At 37.9% G+C, this 17950-nt stretch overlaps 1 protein-coding gene across 4 annotated transcripts in view; it reads left to right on the top strand.

The window, feature by feature from the left end:
• The window catches only part of CERS3 (ceramide synthase 3), a 115217-nt gene that overhangs the window by 34323 nt on the left and 62944 nt on the right, over positions 1-17950 (top strand). For all 4 annotated transcript variants that reach the window (XM_073882504.1, XM_025893110.2, XM_073882503.1 and 1 more), the window contains 2 exons: positions 3345-3518; positions 13551-13668. In XM_073882504.1, the coding sequence (XP_073738605.1) occupies positions 3346-3518; positions 13551-13668 (291 nt within the window). In that variant the 5' untranslated portion in view covers position 3345. The remainder of the gene's footprint in view (positions 1-3344; positions 3519-13550; positions 13669-17950) is intronic.

The raw sequence follows: 17950 nt of genomic DNA, 5'->3' as shown, positions 1-17950 counted from the left end.
AACCTACTTTTTGTCTCTATGGATTTACCTCTTCTGGACATTTCATATAAATGGAATCACATGCTTATGTGGCCTTCTGTGTCTGGCTTCTTTTACTTAGCGTGTGTTCAAAAGCCATCCATGTCATAGCATGAATCCTTTTAATCTTCTTGAACACTCTCTCAAATGCTTACATGTCATATGGTAACTCCACGTTTAACATCTCAAGGAACTGCCAGACTGTCTTCCATGACAGCTGTACCATTTCACTTTACCACCAGCCATGTTCTCAACATCCTTGCCAGCACTTATCTTCATGATGATGGCCATCCTAGTGGGTGTGAACAGTACTCGGAGTGTGGTTTTGATTTGCATTTCCCTCATGGAAATGAGGTTGAGCATTTTTTTCATGAGCTTAGTGGCCATTTATCTATCTTCTTTGGTGAAATAATTCAAATTCAGGTTCTTTGCCCATTTTTGAATTGGATTATTTGTCCTTTTCTTATTGGGTTGCAAGAGTTCTTACTCTATTCTAAGTACAAATCCCTTATCAGATGTGTGATTTTCAGGTATTTCTCCCATCTTGTGGGTTGTCTTTTTACTTTCTTGATGGTGTCCCTTGGCACACAAAAGGCTTTCATTTTGATGAAGTCCTATTTATCTATTTCTCTTAATTTTGTCATTTGTGCTTTTGGTGTCATATGTAAGGAGGCTTTGCCTAAACCAAGGTCATGACTATTTACTCTTACCTAATCTTTTAAGAGTGTTAAAGTTTGGGCGCCTGGGTGGCTCAGTTGGTTAGGCGACTGCCTTCGGCTCAGGTCATGATCCCGGAGTCCAGGGATCGAGTCCCGCATCGGGCTCCCTGCTCAGCAGAGAGTCTGCTTCTCCCTCTGACCCTCCCCCCTCTTGTGCTCTCTCACTCTCTCTCTCTCTCTCTAAATAAATGAAATCTTAAAAAAAAAGAGTGTTAAAGTTTTAGCCCTTATATTTAGGTTTGTGCTTTGTTTAGAGTTAAATTTTGTATATGGTGTGAAGAAGGGATTCTTAAATGTTTTAACAGCAATAATTGATGTTTGGTGGCAGCACCTAAAGAAAGAATAAATAATTAGATTTATTTTTTTCTCAATCTGAACTACCTTTCCAGGGGGCCACCCTCAACTTCTGTATTCTTTCTATTTCCCTTTAAATGTTTTTGGCTGTGGGGTATTAACATTACTATGGCTTTCAATGGATCTCGATTCATTGCTTGCGTATGATGCACAAGAGGGCATTATTTAGAGTGGCAACCCCTACATAGCCATTGTAAACTACTTATTTAGTTATATTACGTTCTGGACAAAATAGTTGCATTTTAGGAGTGAGCAAGCTATTTTTGTATAACAACTGTTATACCAATATCAAGAGAAAAACCAACTCATCACCCTTGCTGTTTGTTCCCTGAGCCGTAGACTATTAAATCTGGAGCCAATCAAGTAATGAATGTGCTTGAGGCGAACTTTTAGGTGAAAAAAAAAAAAATCTTTGCCCTTGCAGGTCTAGCTCATTCTGATGTGATGAGGGTCAAGGCCAAGATTTGCCCATTACAGGGAGACTCCCATGGCCAGACTTGGTTTCTGAGATCTGTAGGAAGTTTGAATTTCAGCTGGAGTTTGACTCAAGGCTTAGGCCTGTATCTGGCTGTGCATTCAAAACAGATTTCCTCTCTTCATCTCTTCTTTCAGTCAGTTATGTCAGATGGCCCAGGCAACTGAGCTTGAATCCCCAGTTCCCTTACCAAAGTGTGTGATTCTCCCTTCCTGACAACTCTTTCACTTGCTCTCCCTGCCTCCTCCCGAGTCCAGATCCACATGAGCCCTGACTCACTCTTAAGTTCCCTGAGTCCAGGATCACCCTCCTTCCTTTCTGTGGCCTCGAAGCCTGATAGAGAGGAAGTATTCAACAAGTCTTTCTTGATTATCTTCATTCCACCATATTTGCACAATTTTGCAACTGTCTTAATGGGACTCACCCTCCCTCAGAGTAGAAATTATAGTGAAATGATTAGCACATGAAAAAGAAGGCAGCCTTTCTCTTTCTGCCCACAAGCCTTGCCGGTGTGGGTGTAACTGAGTTAGTGCTACTTGGGGCTGAGCACATCTCTTAACAGTGGATGGGGGACGTAATGAAGCAAGGAATTACCTTACCAGGCTTCAGCTATTGCTTGTGGTATAGATTTTTCTGAAGGGAATCAGGGTCCACACTCTGGAATTCCTCCCCATCTGAAGTTGGAAATCTCTAACGTCAGGACCTCACCCTCTGATCCTCACCTCTGATGGAGCCTTCCTGCTCTCTCTGTCCTTAGCCCACTTCCACCACTCCTGTTTCTTAGCCTCCCTATTGTGAATCTGAGGACATTTTGATTCCTTTCTCGGATTGGCTATTAAAAGATGAAATCAAAACATCCTCAGGGTCAAAATGTCAAGACTAAAAGTTGTTCATGCTTAAACAATGAGACTAGAACATCTAATTCTGTTTTCTTCTATGTTTCTGGTTACTTGATCATAGCATTTTCCCTCCTTAAAACTTCTATTCCCTCCTCTCCCATTTTCCTGCCTTTCCCTGTTGTATCTCCCCTTTTTGTTCAGGACATCTCAAGAATCATCTGTTCCAGTGATCTTTCTCTGACACTTCCTGGCTGGGCTCAGTGTCCATCATCTTGTTCCCACAGCATCCTGTACCTTTTTTATTGCACCTAAAATAGGTATGTCAAATCATCTAGGTATTCAGGCTGGCCTTGTCCACACGATTATAAGGTCCTTAAGGCAAGAAAGCCATTTTCTTAATCTTTGTATTTTCAGTGCCTAGCACGGTGGTTGACAAATAATAGACTCTCAGTAAGTATTTGTTGACATGGACGAATTTGAACTTACTGTAATATGAAATTAAATATGCTTGTTCTTTTATTTCCTAGAGAAGTTCTTAGGATACTAATGTAGACTTATACATACTTGGAGCTTTCCTGAGGTTGACCTTGGGCATGTTGAAGTAACAGAGATTATTATTAAATGATTTTTCATACCATAGAGTCATAGAAGAGGAAGATACGTACCCATAATGTTAACGTACATTGTGCCAAAAGTGTGAACGGTGGTATGTTAAACTTAAGTTGGCCATGCCACAGCCAAAATTGTCCTGAGAGTATTGGCAGAGTGATTCTTGTTTAATGCAATGAAGTGTCATGAAACCCACTGAATAATAGGATCCCTTTTTGCCTTGTTTTCAAAACTCTCTGGCTTAGGTAGATTAAGAGATAATACTCAATGTTATTTCAACTTTAAGTATTTGTTTCACAAGTCTAACAGATTCTTTTTCCATCTCTTTAGAATGTTTCAGACATTTAAAGAATGGTTTTGGTTGGAAAGATTCTGGCTTCCTCCAACAATTAAGTGGTCAGATCTTGAAGATCACGATGGACTCGTCTTCGTGAAACCCTCTCATTTGTACATGACAATCCCATATGCTTTTGGCTTGCTGATTATCAGACATTTCTTTGAAAAGTAAGTAGGATCTGTGTGTCTTTTCTTCCCATGCCTCTTCTTTGCACCAACTCTGGAATACTGGAATCTTGGTAAGAACTTTTAATAATCTGTTGCTCAGAGGGGGCCACTAACGGGCTACAGATTCCTGGGGGAGTTCATCAAATCCTATGTACACCAAACATGATCTAGAAGCTGAACAAATAAATATTAGGAACACAGTCTCCTCAAGTGTGTCAGTTTCACAGTGAAGAAAACTGAGATCAAGAGAAGTTAAGGAGCACAGAGCTTGTTAGTGTCATTGACAGTGTGGGGACCCACTTCGTCTTCCACGTACCATGCTGACAAAGTATATACGTTCGCAGAAAGGCAATGCTAGCAGAGTCTGTGTATAGGGGATCCATTATCATTTTAGAATGCCTATAAAATAGCAAACAATGCCTCATTAAAGACCTAACTTAATATTTGCTTTATAGCAGTTTATTTTAAAGGTTTATTGAAAGTTTTAATAGCAGCCCTTCATTCCAAAGTATAAGGAAATCAAAGAAAAAAATACCAGTTTGCTTTCTCAGAAAAAGTAAACTTTTCTTTTTTTTAACTCAATTAAAATAGATATTACTTCAACCTTTCTATTAAAACTGTACCCATGTTATGATAACAGGAGATAAATGTTCATCTATAATCTCTGTAGTTGTCTCTATTTCAAAAAACTCTTATTAGCACATTAACTTTTTGGAGCAAAAAGAATATTTGAATGTCAGAGTTGGAAAAACTTAAGACAAAATTTGATAAAGATCATTTTGTCCAAGACTAACTGTAATGCAGATCATATGTTTATAACCATTTGCAGGGTCCTTATCTCAAGAGTTCGTTTGACCAACTCTGTTTCATGGACTCTCCAAAAGGTTTTTGTGCAAATAACAACTTCTCTTGAGCCAACAATATGTTATTGCTATTGAGAGGAAGAGGAAGCCCCTGGATACCACTTAAATTCTAGCTGGGAACATTTGAAAATGCTCTTCCTTTTTGACCATTAATTCTACTTTTTAGTCACATGTTTGGATTTGTCAAAGATTGCATAAATAAAGTAGAATTTTGTCACTGCACTTCCAAGTTAGCAAATTACTTTCTACTATCCTGAAACACTTGCCTCTCTTGCATGCTGTGTGGTGATCCTCGAATTTGGCTCCCAGGTCCTCTACTTATTTACACTGCAGATTGCCTACTTCTCGGTGGACAGCTCCATTTTTTATGTTGTGATCAGGACAGTGAACTAGAAAGCTCTTTTGGTTGCCAAAGCAGCACAGCTGTGGAAGACCAACTTTTTCTGTCTTGGCTGAGGCCACTCCAACAACGATCGGGAAGGAATCCAATCCTCTTGTAATTCCTAGGACCATTCTTGCTTCTTCCCAAGGGATTGAGCATACTCTTTGTCATTTTCCCAATCTTCTTATGTAGCTTTAACTCCCAATAACGCAGCCTTAGCTTTTTCCATTCTGTGACACTACAGAAAACCATGTGTTGGTCCACTAGCCTCATATCTCTTTGAATGCAATAGAAGTAAGGAACATTTAACCGGGGAAGGAGATTATGCCTTTTGAAGCATACATTTATGTCTTTTTCAAGGTTTCTATATCATTTGCATTAGATTAAGCCCCATATGTCATAAATAAAATATTAGTTACACCTTGCATTTGAGTAGAGACTTATAGTTTAAGAAGTATATAAAATCACAAGTGATATGATCTCAGTCAAGAAAATAAGAGGTAAGTGATCTGGCCAACATCACACAGTTAGTATTCAAGGGATAGATTTGGGGCTTGAACCGACATGCCATGATACCAGGCTCCGGGGTGTTGGTTTTTTATTCTCTCGTTATATCAGTACTTCTTGGACTTTCATAGTGAAATACTCCTGATGGCAGACAAGAGTTAACTAATGTCTCTTGGGAATATAGAAAACATAGCTTAAAGAAGTCTAGCCGAATGTGTAATTTTCTGAGCTATCTTAAAAATTCATGTAAATTTGACACTGTGTTTCAGCATATCCTATGATATATTTATCACAAGAAAGCTTTCTTCTTTTGTCCTAGACTCTGTTTATACTACAACTTCTCATTCTATGAAGTGACCAATAGTTGTGATTTGGCTGGCTCATTTTTATCCTTTAGTACTAGCCATGAGCCATTTAAGATCAGGAAGTGATGTCTCTCCCTAGAAAAGCAATTGCAGAGAGACAGAATTGATAAAGAACAAAGTAGATCATTCGAAAGTGACTGACATTTGCTTTGTATTTAGGACTACTTTTCCTTATAAATTTTGTGACATATATGTGTATATATATGTATGTTGTTGTTGTTGGCTGGGGTGGGTAAGGGAAGTCTAGAATAGCACTTTCTAACTAGTTTATCTGGACTCTTCTATGCATTCTTTTATGTGTCTGAAGTATGACTGAATGGGATCTAAGCCACTCAGATTTAGATACCTGTGGAATAAACACATTATCTCAGAGTAAATTATGGTCCCAGAATGGCTCAAGGCAAGAGTGGAGGTGGTAAAATCAAAAGGTGGTCTTTTTTCTTTTATTTAGTTGTGCAATGAATACATTCAACCATTTCTACCATTTCCACTGAGCAACATAAGCGCATGATGGAATGATATGTCCTCATTCTGCAAAGAAGGGAAGGTGGAATGACCCATCTGTAGCGATTTACAAGAGTTGAAAAGACTTGTTACTAACTGTCCTAAATTGAAATAGTCTCAAAATATGCACAGTAGACTTCAATGTTATCTGAGACTTACATTGCTCCAAATACTTGTTCTTTCATATAACACTCCCTGCTTAAACTCTGTTCAAAGCACCTTTGAATCCTTAGGAACTGGGAATCGATCTTATGTCAGTGGGTTATTGTTTCTGTTTAGAAGTATTTAAACTTCACATGCTTAATATCTGCCTAGGGCTGCCTTCTTTTTATTCTATAAAAGAATATTGGGAAAAAGGGAGGGGGTCTGGGATTGATAGGCTTTTGGCTCACAAGTAACTGACGAAGTGCTAGACGAAGAGGGGGTTATCTGGGTGTCTGAATGGGGCCATCTGAAGGCTCGGTTCTGCAATTATAGCAAACCTAAGAGACTCATTCCTTGGTAATTAACCTAACTTTGAACCATTTACATGGGAGCAGAAGTTCACATTCTTTTTTCTTCCTGTTGGACATTTTTTTTATAATCCATATCCATAAAATGAAAGTTCAGGCAAGTTAATCTCTAAGGTCCTTCTAGAGTTAAGACCTGTCATTTCCCTTCTCTTTTCAGTTCAGTTTATCATATATTTATTATACTCCTTTCTTTTCTCCTTTTTCAAAACAGATTTTTAAATTAAGTACCTATTCATAATTATTACACTTACATTAGATGAAGTGATTGATTTTCCTGATTTATTTGGAAAGGAAGGATAATGCTGAAATAGAAAACTATATTTATATACTTCCTGTGTTTATTCAAAACTGTTATTTCTGTCTTTGAAGCCTGGGCATCTTAACAAACAAGACCACATTTCTCTTTCTTGTTTAAATTAATGATTTTAATATAGATGCATTTCCTCATTTCAGCAAGTATGCTATGGATATGTATATTTACCCATTGTGTATACTGATCCATATACTAGTCTCCCACATGATCCTCTAGAGGGGAATATTATACTTTCCCTGGCTTTGAGGTTGGTTGTATTCCCTTACTTCATAAGTCTTTTTTGGCTCAATTCCTCTTTGCTTTTTAAAATTTTCCTAATTTTTTGATTTCTGACATTTGAGAGAACATTGAGTGAATATGACTGAGAACATTACCATATTAAAGCATTTTGTATTTGTGTTATTCTATTAGTAAGAACAACGAGTGTTTCCTCAATGAAAATTTTCAAGTAGTATGTTGGATAAATGAAGCAATTCCATTATTTATCCAAAAGCTTGCCAAATATGTTTTTTGAGATTTTGTTAGTTTTAAGGACATACTAATTTTTGTTTGGTTTGGACATTTTATGCAGAGGGGAATTAATTAATCATAATCCTTAAATCATAGCATGCTCTCTTCGATCTGTATAAGACCTCTTTTTGATTGATTTGAATTAACTTTTTCATTAATTACCTTTTATCCCCATTTCCTCATCACATTCCTGCCTGCTGGGTTCTAATGTATCTGATGGCTTTTTATTTGTATGACCCAGTAAAACATGTGCATAAACATAAAATGCATGTATTGTTAGTTGACATAAATAGTGTGGCAGTAAGACCTTAAAGTTCTGTTTCTTCTTTTTTTAAATGCAGCCCTATGTTTTATGATCTATTCACATTGCTCTATGTACATCTGGTGCATACTTTGTTTTCATATGTCTCTGAAATGTATGGGCCATTTCCAGGAAAACTTAGTCCATCTGGCAGTTGGATTGGCTTATATATTTTATCAAATTATTTTAGAAAAAATTTTATTCAACTCCCATGGTTATAAAAAAATGAAGGGCTAAAAGATCATTCATAACTGAAATTTCTGGCATTTAATTAAACCAGAAACCTCTAAGTAAGTACTAAAATAGACTGACCTGGCGGAAGATAGAGCTTTTGTTAGAACTGGAGAAAGAATAGAGTCATATCATTATTTTTTTAAATCAGCTTTAGGGGTGCCTGGGTAATGCAGTAGGTTAAGCTTCCAACTCTTGGAATCTCAGGGTCTTGAGATCTTATGATCTCAAGGTCATGAGCTCAAGCCCCGCGCTGGGCTTCAAGCTCAGTGTGGACTCTATTTAGGTTTCTCTCTCCCTCTCTCTTTGCCTGCCCCCCTGCCCCCACCTTGTGCACTCTCTCTCTTTCTCTCTAAAATAAATAAGTAAATCTTCTAAAAAATCAGCTTTATTGAGGTATGATTTACATACAATAGAGTTCATCCAAAATTTAATGTATTTTGACAACTCTACAGTGGTGTAACCATCACCACAATTATGATGTAGAAGATTTCCATCAGCTGAGAAACTCTCCTGTACCCTGTATGGTTCATCCTCTCCCTACCTACTAGCTCTTTGAAATCACTGATATGCTTTCTGTCAGCCTATTTTGCCTTTTTGATTCCTACAAATGTAATAATTAGATCACAGTCTTTTGTGTCTGGCTTCTTTCACTTAACATAATACATTGGAGATTGTTTTCATGTTGTTGTATGTGTCAATGATTCCTTGTCGTTGCTGGGTAGTCTTTCAACATATTGATATACCACAATTTATTTATGTTTAGTTGTTGGAAATTTGGATTGTTTAGTTTTTAGCTATTATGAATAAAGCTGCTATGAATATTTGAGTATAAGAATTTGTACGGGCACATGCTTTTATTTCCCTTGGTAAATTGCTGAAGTGTTTGCTCTTCAAAAGACATTGTTAATGTATGCATACCCATACAATGAATTATTATTCAGTAATAAAAAGGAATGCACTCCAAATACATCCAAAAACATGAATGGACCTCAAAAACATTAAGCTAGTGAAAGGAGCCAGACACAAGCAACCACCTATTATTGTATGATTTCATTATATTAAATATCCTAAAAAGACAAAGCTATAAAGACAGAAAATAGATTAGTGATTGCCTGGAGCAGAGGTGAGAGGGAAAGGAATTAACAGTAAATATGCACAAGGGATTATATTGGAATGATGAAAATCTTCTAAAGCTGATTTGTGGTGATGATTCTACAACTTGGTAATTTTACTTAAAAAAAAATCATTGAATAGTATACTTGGAAAAGGTGAATTATATGATATGCAAAAATACCTATGTGGTTATTTTTAAAAATATAAATAAAATGAAAAGACAAGCCACAGAATGGGAGAAAATATATTATATGCAAAACATATATCTGATGAGAGACTTAAATTCAGAATATATAAAGAACTCTTTAACTCAATAATAAACAAAGAAATAACTTGATTTTTAAAATGGGCAAAAGAATAGATAATTCACCAAAAATTTACAAATGACAAGTAAACACATGAAAAGGTGTCCAGCATCATTAGTCATTAACAAAATGCAAATTAAAACCACTACACCCTGGAAATTAACAAAAATGTCAGAGTAAGGACCTCCAAAAATTCTCTCTTCCCTAAAAGCAGTCAGAAAACTAGCAAAAATTGTCAAAATCAACTTTTCAGAATTCAGAATTAACCAAAGGTTAGCAGCAATTCAGAGATTGTTATTTAAGAAAAACAGCTGACTCTTGGAAAGAAGAACAAGTTTGTGACATTTTAACTTGCCCTATTCCTATCCTGCCCTGTTCACCTCTGTGATAGCCTTGAAAACCCAATAGCCCATAATTTCAGTGGAAACCACTATCCTGGCAGCCATTGAAGGGAGCAGAACAGAGCATCACTACCAGGGAAATAACATTATCTGACCTCTCTTGTGGTTCCCTAGAAGCTAGTCCTTATAAGTCTGTCTTTATTTGACCTGAGTCAGAAAAGCCTTTTCCCTGAAGGTGCTTGTCTAAAACAAGTAGAGGCAACTGATTAACTTTGGAACTGCCTGAGGTTGTTAATAACAATTGGGGCAAACAATAGACTAACCAAAACACTTAAAAAGAAAAACTGGAAAATAAGATGTCTATAGCAGACTTTGAAAAGCTCAGACATATTCTTGGAAACCAGAAGGACACTTGAATTTGTAGAGCTTTTGGTATGCCCAGGGCTCTCCATATGTCCAGAAAAGATATGAGAAGGCCCTTAGTTCTCACCTCTAGATGATCTTGAGGCTCTGAGCAAAGAAGTGAAAGCTAAGGCAAAGTTGGCAACTGCCTAGCTGAGTGTTGAAGATGTGCCCCAAAATGTATGCAGAGCTCCTTGGCAAAGACTGGGAGGCTTATTGGTTCTAGGCATTTAAGGAAATCTCTGTCTAGTCATTAGATGACAGTTAAGCTAATCCAGTAGAGACTCCAGTGCCCAAATATGACAGAGAATACAGAATTCATAGATCATTTCAAACAAGGAATGAAACAAACAAATGGACAATGATAACAAACCACAAAACCAACAAACTCTGAGAGGGATAATCCGATTTCCAGAGTTGTCACATTATATTAATTAACATGTCCAATTTTCAACACAATTATAGGCATGTAAAGAAACACGAAAGTGTGGTCCATACAAGGAAAAAGTAATCCCCTTTCTGTAAGGAAAATGTCCCTTACAAAACCTAGATGTTGGCCTTATAAGATAAAGACTTTATTATTTTAATTAATTAATTCATTTATTATTATTATTATCATTATTGTTATCATTTAGAGAGAGAGAGTATGTGAGCAGGAAAAGTGCAAAGGGAGAAGGAGAAAGAGAATCCCAAGCAGACTCCATGCACAGCATGGCCCTATGCTGGGCTCAATCTCACAATCCTGAGATCATGACCCAAGCTGAAATCAAGAATTGGACACTTAAATGACTGAGCCACCCAGGTGTCCCTAGATAATGACTTTAAATCAGCTATTTTAAATATGTTCAAAGAACTAGAGAAAAGCATGTTTAAGACCTAAAGGAAAGAATGAGAACAATGTCTCGCTAAATCAAGACTATAAAAAGATTGTAATTAGACATATAGGCATATATAGGGATGATTTTTTTAAATTTTGAAATTATAGGAAATATCTTAATAAAAATTTGGATCTTAAAAAAAGAAATTATAAAAGAAGTCAAAGAGAAATTTTGGAGTTGTAAAGTACAGTGACTCATGACAAACTCACTAAAGGTGCCCAACAGCATATTTGAGCAAGTAGAAGAGCTAGCAGTCTAAGAGAAAAAAATAAATAAAAAAAAATGAAAGAAAACAAAGAGCCTGAGAGACCTGTGGTATAGCAAGAAGCCTAACAACATACGCATAATGGGAGTTCCAGAAGAAGAGGAGAAAATGAGTAGGATAGAAAGTACTTGAAGAAATACATGGCCAGAAATGTACTAACATTTGATGACAAACATTAATCTACACATCCAAGAAGCTAAACAAATTCCAAGTAGGATATATTTAGAGATCCACACCTAGATGCATCACAAAGTGTTGAAAGACAAAGACAACAAATCTTGGAAGCTAGAGAGGAGCATCTATCACATATAAGAGATCTTCAATAAGATTAAGTGTTGATTTCTTATCAGCAACCATAGAGGCCAAAGGTTTAGACTTTCATAGACTTTTAAATTGTTACTGGAAATGAGGACATTTTATAATATAAAAGGGTAAATCTATCAAGATGATATAATAATTATAAACATATATGTACCTAACAACAAAGCTCCAAAATGCATGAAGGAAAAACTAACAGAATTGAAGGGAGAAATAGACAACTCAACAAATAGTTGTAGATGTGAATATCTCACTTTTAATAATGGATACTTAGGGGGGATTAATAAGGAAATAGAAGACTTGATCAGCACTATAAACCAAGTAGACCTAACAGTCATCTTTAGAACATAGCACCCAATGACAACAGAAGACACATTCTTCTCATGTGAACAAGGAACATTCTCCAGGACAGACCATATGTTAGGCCATAAGACAAGTCTCAATAAGCATAAGGAAATGGAAATCATACCAAGTGTGATTTCCAATCACAATGAAATGAAATTAAAATTCAGTAACACACAGAAATTGGGAAATGAGCAAATACGTGGCAATTGAACAGCATACTTCTAAATAACCAGTGGGTCAGGGGAGGAATCACAGTACATTAGAAAATACTTTGAGATGAATGACAAGGAAAACACAATATCAAAATTATGAGATACAGCCACATAATGCTCAGAAGGAAATTTATAGCTTCAAACACCTATATTAAAAAAGAAGATCTCAAATCAATAAATGTCTACCTTCAGAAAAAAGAAGAAAAAAGAGCAAACTAAACTTCTAGCAAACGGAAGTTAGGAAATAATAAAGATTAGAGTGGAAATTCAGTGAAAACCAGGACACAACCGGTAAAGTCCTGCGATTAAAAGGACTGCTAATACCAAGTGTTGGCAGGGATATGGAGTAACTGGAACTATGGCCCGTTACTTGCAGGAATGCAAAGTGGTGCCACCACCTGGAAAACAGTTTGTCAGTCTCTTATAAGGTTAAATGTATACTTGTTATACCACCTACCAATCCCACTCCTTGATATTTACCCAAGAGTCAGGCCATTTTTCTCATTAGTTAGAACTTCAAATAGGAACATAGTAATTCTATAAGACAATGATCACCAAGTAAAAATTTCTTTTTATTTATTTATTTATTTATTTATTATTTTTTTAAAGATTTTATTTATCCACTTGACAGAGAGAGACATAGCGAGAGCAGGAACACAAGCAGGGGGAGTGGGAGAGGGAGAAGCAGGCTTCCTGCAGAGCAGGGAGCCCAATGTGGGACTCGATCCCAGGACCCTGGGACCATGACCTGAGCCAAAGGCAAATGCTTAACAATAGAGCCACCCAGGTGCCCTATTTATTTTTAAGATTTTTATTTATTTATTTGACAGAGAGAGACACAGTGAGAGAGGGAACACGAGCAGTGGGAGTGGGAGAGGGAGAAGCATGTTTTCCGCTGAGCAGGGAGCCCGACGTGGGGCTCGATCCCAGGACCCTGAGATCATGACCTGACCCTGAGCCGAAGGCAGATGCTTAACGACTGAGCCACCCAGGTGCCCCTCCAAGTAAAACTTTCAATAACAAAATTATTATTCATTTGAATCCCTTGGAGTCTTAAAATGAAACTCTAAGTGGAATGGCTTATCCCAAATCTGGGATCTCATATATAAATATATTTGGATTTACATAAGTGAATTTTTAATGGTACAAGTATTTTATTTTTTTAAGGTATTGCTTGTATAAAGGGTCTCAAAATTTGCTCTCCTTGAACTTCTTTGCAAGGCAGAGGTTAGCTGTAGGTAGCCCAAGGACAACATGACCCCAATGGCTGATCCTTCATTTGGAATCTAAAGTAAGGCTTGAGTTTTCTGGTGTCATTTTGGGTTCATTCTCAGATTTTGGACTTTCTTTCATATTTTGTAGGTTTATTGCTACGCCTCTAGCAAAATCATTTGGCATTAAAGAGGAAGTTCGAAAGAAGATTATACCAAATACCATCTTAGAGAATTTTTTCAAACATTCCACAAGGCAACCATCTCAAGTAAGTGCAAGTTCTTTGTTTGGGGATTTAAAAAAAAAAAATCTCCTTTCTTAATGTTTCAGTCACCTGTGGCTTACCTCATCTGTTCAAGATATCCATTCCAGTTGGCCATCAAATGATTTGACTCATTTGGATTTTTTCCCTCTATTGACGGGTTATACAGCATTCCAAGCATAGAAATATTATAAAATAACCAACATTCATAGTTTATTGTGTTCAACTATAGTGTTTAACACTAATAATCAATGCCGTAATTTGGGTAGAAAGATCAAAATTAAATTTTGGAGGGTAGGATATGCACAAAGCACCCTAATCACTAAAGACCACTGACAGTTATGGCCGAGTAGCCCATATCTAACACTTCTGATAACTGTGGCATCATCGATATACATTACACACTAGGAAAGTGTTCACGGGGGTGGCTGTCGTGAGTAGGCCATTTTATTTTATCCAAGTCCTCCCCATGTTTAGAAATGCGCCGTGTTCCTGCTCACTTCCCGGGAAAGTCAGAGTTCTCTCTACAATACAGATGCACTTCATGAAATGGTGTAGTGCAAGGAATGTTTGCATAACCCAAAAAAGTTTGTTAAAAGGACTTTTTTTTTTTTAAGATTTTATTTATTTGTCAGAGAGAAAGAGAGAGAGCACAAGCAGGGGGAGTGGCAGGCAGAGGGAGAAGCAGGATCCCTACTGAGCAGGGAGCCCAGTGCAGGACTCTTGGATCATGACCTGAGCCAAAGGCAGATGCTTGACCGACTGAGCCACCCAGGTGCCCCCACAAAAAAAGGTTTTAATCCAATACTTGTAAAAAAAAGATGGCGCCTCAGCAGATCTAGTTTCATTTTCACCATAGTTAAAATGAGAGGTGAAATAAAAACTCTGATGAATACAGACGGTGATCACCGGGTCATTTTTTTTCTGCATATGTTAATTTTTTGATGAAATTTACATGTGACTTATTTTTCTTTCTTTTTTATTGTTATGTTAATCACTATACATTACATCATTAGTTTTTGATGTAGTGTTCCATGATTCATTGTTTGCGTGTAACACCCAGTGCTCCACGCAGAATGTGCCCTCTTTAATAACCCATCACCAGGCTAACCCATCCCCTCAACTCCTCCCCTCTAGAACCCTCAGTTTGTTTCTCAGAATCCATAGTCTCTCGTGGTTCGTCTCCCCCTCCGATTTCCCCCCCTTCGTTTTTCCTTTCCTACTATCTTCTTTTTTTTTTAACATATAACTGTGTATTATTTGTTTCAGAGGTACAGGTCTGTGATTCAACAGTCTTACACAATTCACAGCACTCACCATAGCACATACCCTCTCCTATGTCTATCACCCAGCCACCCCATCCCTCCCACCACCCACCGCTCCAGCAACCCTCAGTTTGTTTCCTGAGATTAAGAATTCCTCGTATCAGTAAGGTCATATGATACATGTCTTTCTCTGATTGACTTATTTCACTCAGCATAACACCCTCCAGTTCCATCCACGTCATTGCAAATGGCAAGATTTCATTCCTTTTTATGGCTGCATGATATTCCATTGTATATATATATACCACATCTTCTTTATCCATTCATCTGTCGATGGACATCTTGACTCTTTCCATAGTTTGGCTGTTGGATCACCGGTCATTTTAAAAGTCAAGAGCATGTGCTCACACAGTTTAGGATCGATAGATTTTTAAGGGTGCTGAACTTTATTTGCTAAGTTCAGTTGCATCTACAATGACTGTTTCTATCGTGGGTCTGGTGGACTCATGTGGAGGTCTGACCATAGCATGGGGCGTTGCATCCAGAATTGTTCACAGCTAGCCAGCACTGTCTGTAACTTCTGCCCTCAGGTTCTGTACTGGACTTCCTTGTTTGTTCTTTTTTTCTAAAATGAGGACAGTCTGACAAACCTTTTCCACATGTTCTTCATTTCCACATGCTCCAAGGGACTGCTCTTGTTCATTTCAATACTGCTGTTAACAGTGGTGATAATAAACGTCCAAGCATCATTTCACATTTTTCAAAAGGGAAATTAGTTAGCTGTGGTTATGAAAACTTTGGGCTCTTTCAGAGTCCTCATTATTTTTCCCTCTTTCTGTTTGAGAATAAAGCACTCGGGTAATACCTTGTATAAAACATGAAGAATGGTGCTATGCTCTCAATTACTTGATATGTTTGCTATAGCAAAACCTTCAGGTCAGCATTTTAGGAAATTTAAAATGAGGAAATTTGGTCTTTATCAAGTTTCCCTGCTATGGAGAGAAAAGAGCTATGTGACAGTTAAAGAAATACCAACATAACATCTGGCACAATTTTCTGTGCATTGTAGGTGTTCAATAAGTGCTTGTTTTATGTATCAATAAGAAATTACTTCCAAAAAAAAAGAAGATAGCAGGAAGGGAAGAATGAAGGGGAGTAAATCGGAGGGGGAGACGAACCATGAGAGACGATGGACTCTGAAAAACAAACTGAGGGTTCTAGAGGGGAGGGGGGTGGGGGGATGGGTTAGCCCAGTGATGGGTATTAAAGAGGGCACGTTCTGCATGGAGCACTGGGGGTGTTATGCACAATGAATCATGGAACACTACATCAAAAACTAATGATGTAATGTATGGTGATTAACATAACAATAAAAAATTTAAAGAAAAAAAAAAAGAAATTACTTCCAGAGACTTTAGTTTGCAAAAGAATTTCCATCCCAATAATATTGTGGTGAATGGAATCAGTATTGTCAAGACTGACGTTACACCCAATTCATCTGTGCTCCAAGAGAGAAAATGAATTGCTTCAAATCATGTTTGAGTGCTATTTCTAGATGCATTTATTAAGCAGATATCTATAGAAATGATGGGATAATAAAAATGAATTGCTTCCCGCGAGGGAGTATGATGAGCTGTGTGGGTTAGTGAATCCAGACCTCCAGAGCTGTGAGAACAAAGACCTTGGACGCAAGGGCAAAGCAAACACGGTGTCCAACTCAGGACATATGCCTGCTCCTCCATTTCATACATGCCTCTGGAGGGGGACTTTATCAGTGCCAATGCCCTGTCCCCCCCAAGATAAATCCCAGACAAATCCCCCCTTGATGTGAGCGTAGCCACATCTTTCCTCCCCTCCTCTTCATATGGCTCTACCCTGCCAGACTTCTTTCGGTTCCCCAGGGGTTCCCTGCTCACCTTGATCTCATCTCCACATGACCTTCCCTTCTTTACTCTCTCCTCTGAGGCTTTTTTCAGGATCCAGCCTATGTGTAACTTTCAGGAAGTGCCTACACAGAGTTAGGTCCCATGGTATCCTGATCTTCCCCTATCTTAGCACTCATGGTATTTCATTAGAATTCTTTGTTTTATTTTCTTACTTTTGGGCCCACATCCATGTTATTATTCATTTAGGTCCCCAATGATTAGCACAATGCTTGCAAGAAGGAGGCAACAATAAATGGTTGCCAACTCAGTGTCCTCAAGAGCTCAAAAACAAAACAAAACAAAACAACAACACAACAGCCAGCGAACCCTTGGCCTATAAAAGGTGTTAGAGAGGGCAGTTAGGTTACAGAGAAACAGAGCATCATATGGGCTATATCCTGTTTTTGTTTTGTTTTGCATTCTCGCAGATTAAATAACAGGTAGCAATTTAGGAGGTACATAGAAGTTGCAATTAGGCCTTTGCCAGTCTTGAGTGTGAGAGCTGCTTTATGAATTTTATCCCCTCTTAACCCTGCGGGCGTGAACAATTAGGTGAACTCTGCACAATAACACAGCAGAAACTGTATGACTGGTCCCAGACTGGGGGTGTCCGGCCATCAGGCAGGCTTTGTTCAGCCCTTGCAATGTTGGTCCTCGATTGGCTTAAATTTACTTTGAGGCATCGGTCAACATTTGGAACGTGCTAGTGATGTCACAACAAAATCCTGGGTGTTCACACCAGTCAGAATGGCTAAAATTAACAAGTCGGGAAATGACAGATGTTGGCAGGGATGCGGAGAAAGGGGAACCCTCCTACACTGTTGGTGGGAATGCAAGCTGGTGCAACCACTCTGGAAAACAGTATGGAGGTTCCTCAAAAAGTTGAAAATAGAGCTACCATATGATCCAGAAATTGCACTACTGGGTATTTACCACAAAGATACAAATGTAGGGATCCAAAGGGGTACGTGCACCCCAATATTTATTGCAGCAGTGTCCACAATAGCCAAACTATGGAAAGAGCCAAGATGTCCATCGACAGACGAATGGATAAAGAAGATGTGGTATATATACACAATGGAATATTATGCAGCCATC

Source organism: Callorhinus ursinus, unplaced genomic scaffold (genome assembly GCF_003265705.2).
Source record: "Callorhinus ursinus isolate GAN/ISIS: 27379988/994484 unplaced genomic scaffold, GSC_fseal_2.0 scaffold47, whole genome shotgun sequence".
NCBI lineage: Eukaryota > Metazoa > Chordata > Mammalia > Carnivora > Otariidae > Callorhinus > Callorhinus ursinus.
Note: the sequence above shows the minus strand (reverse complement) of the source record. Positions and strands in the feature narration are given on the sequence as shown.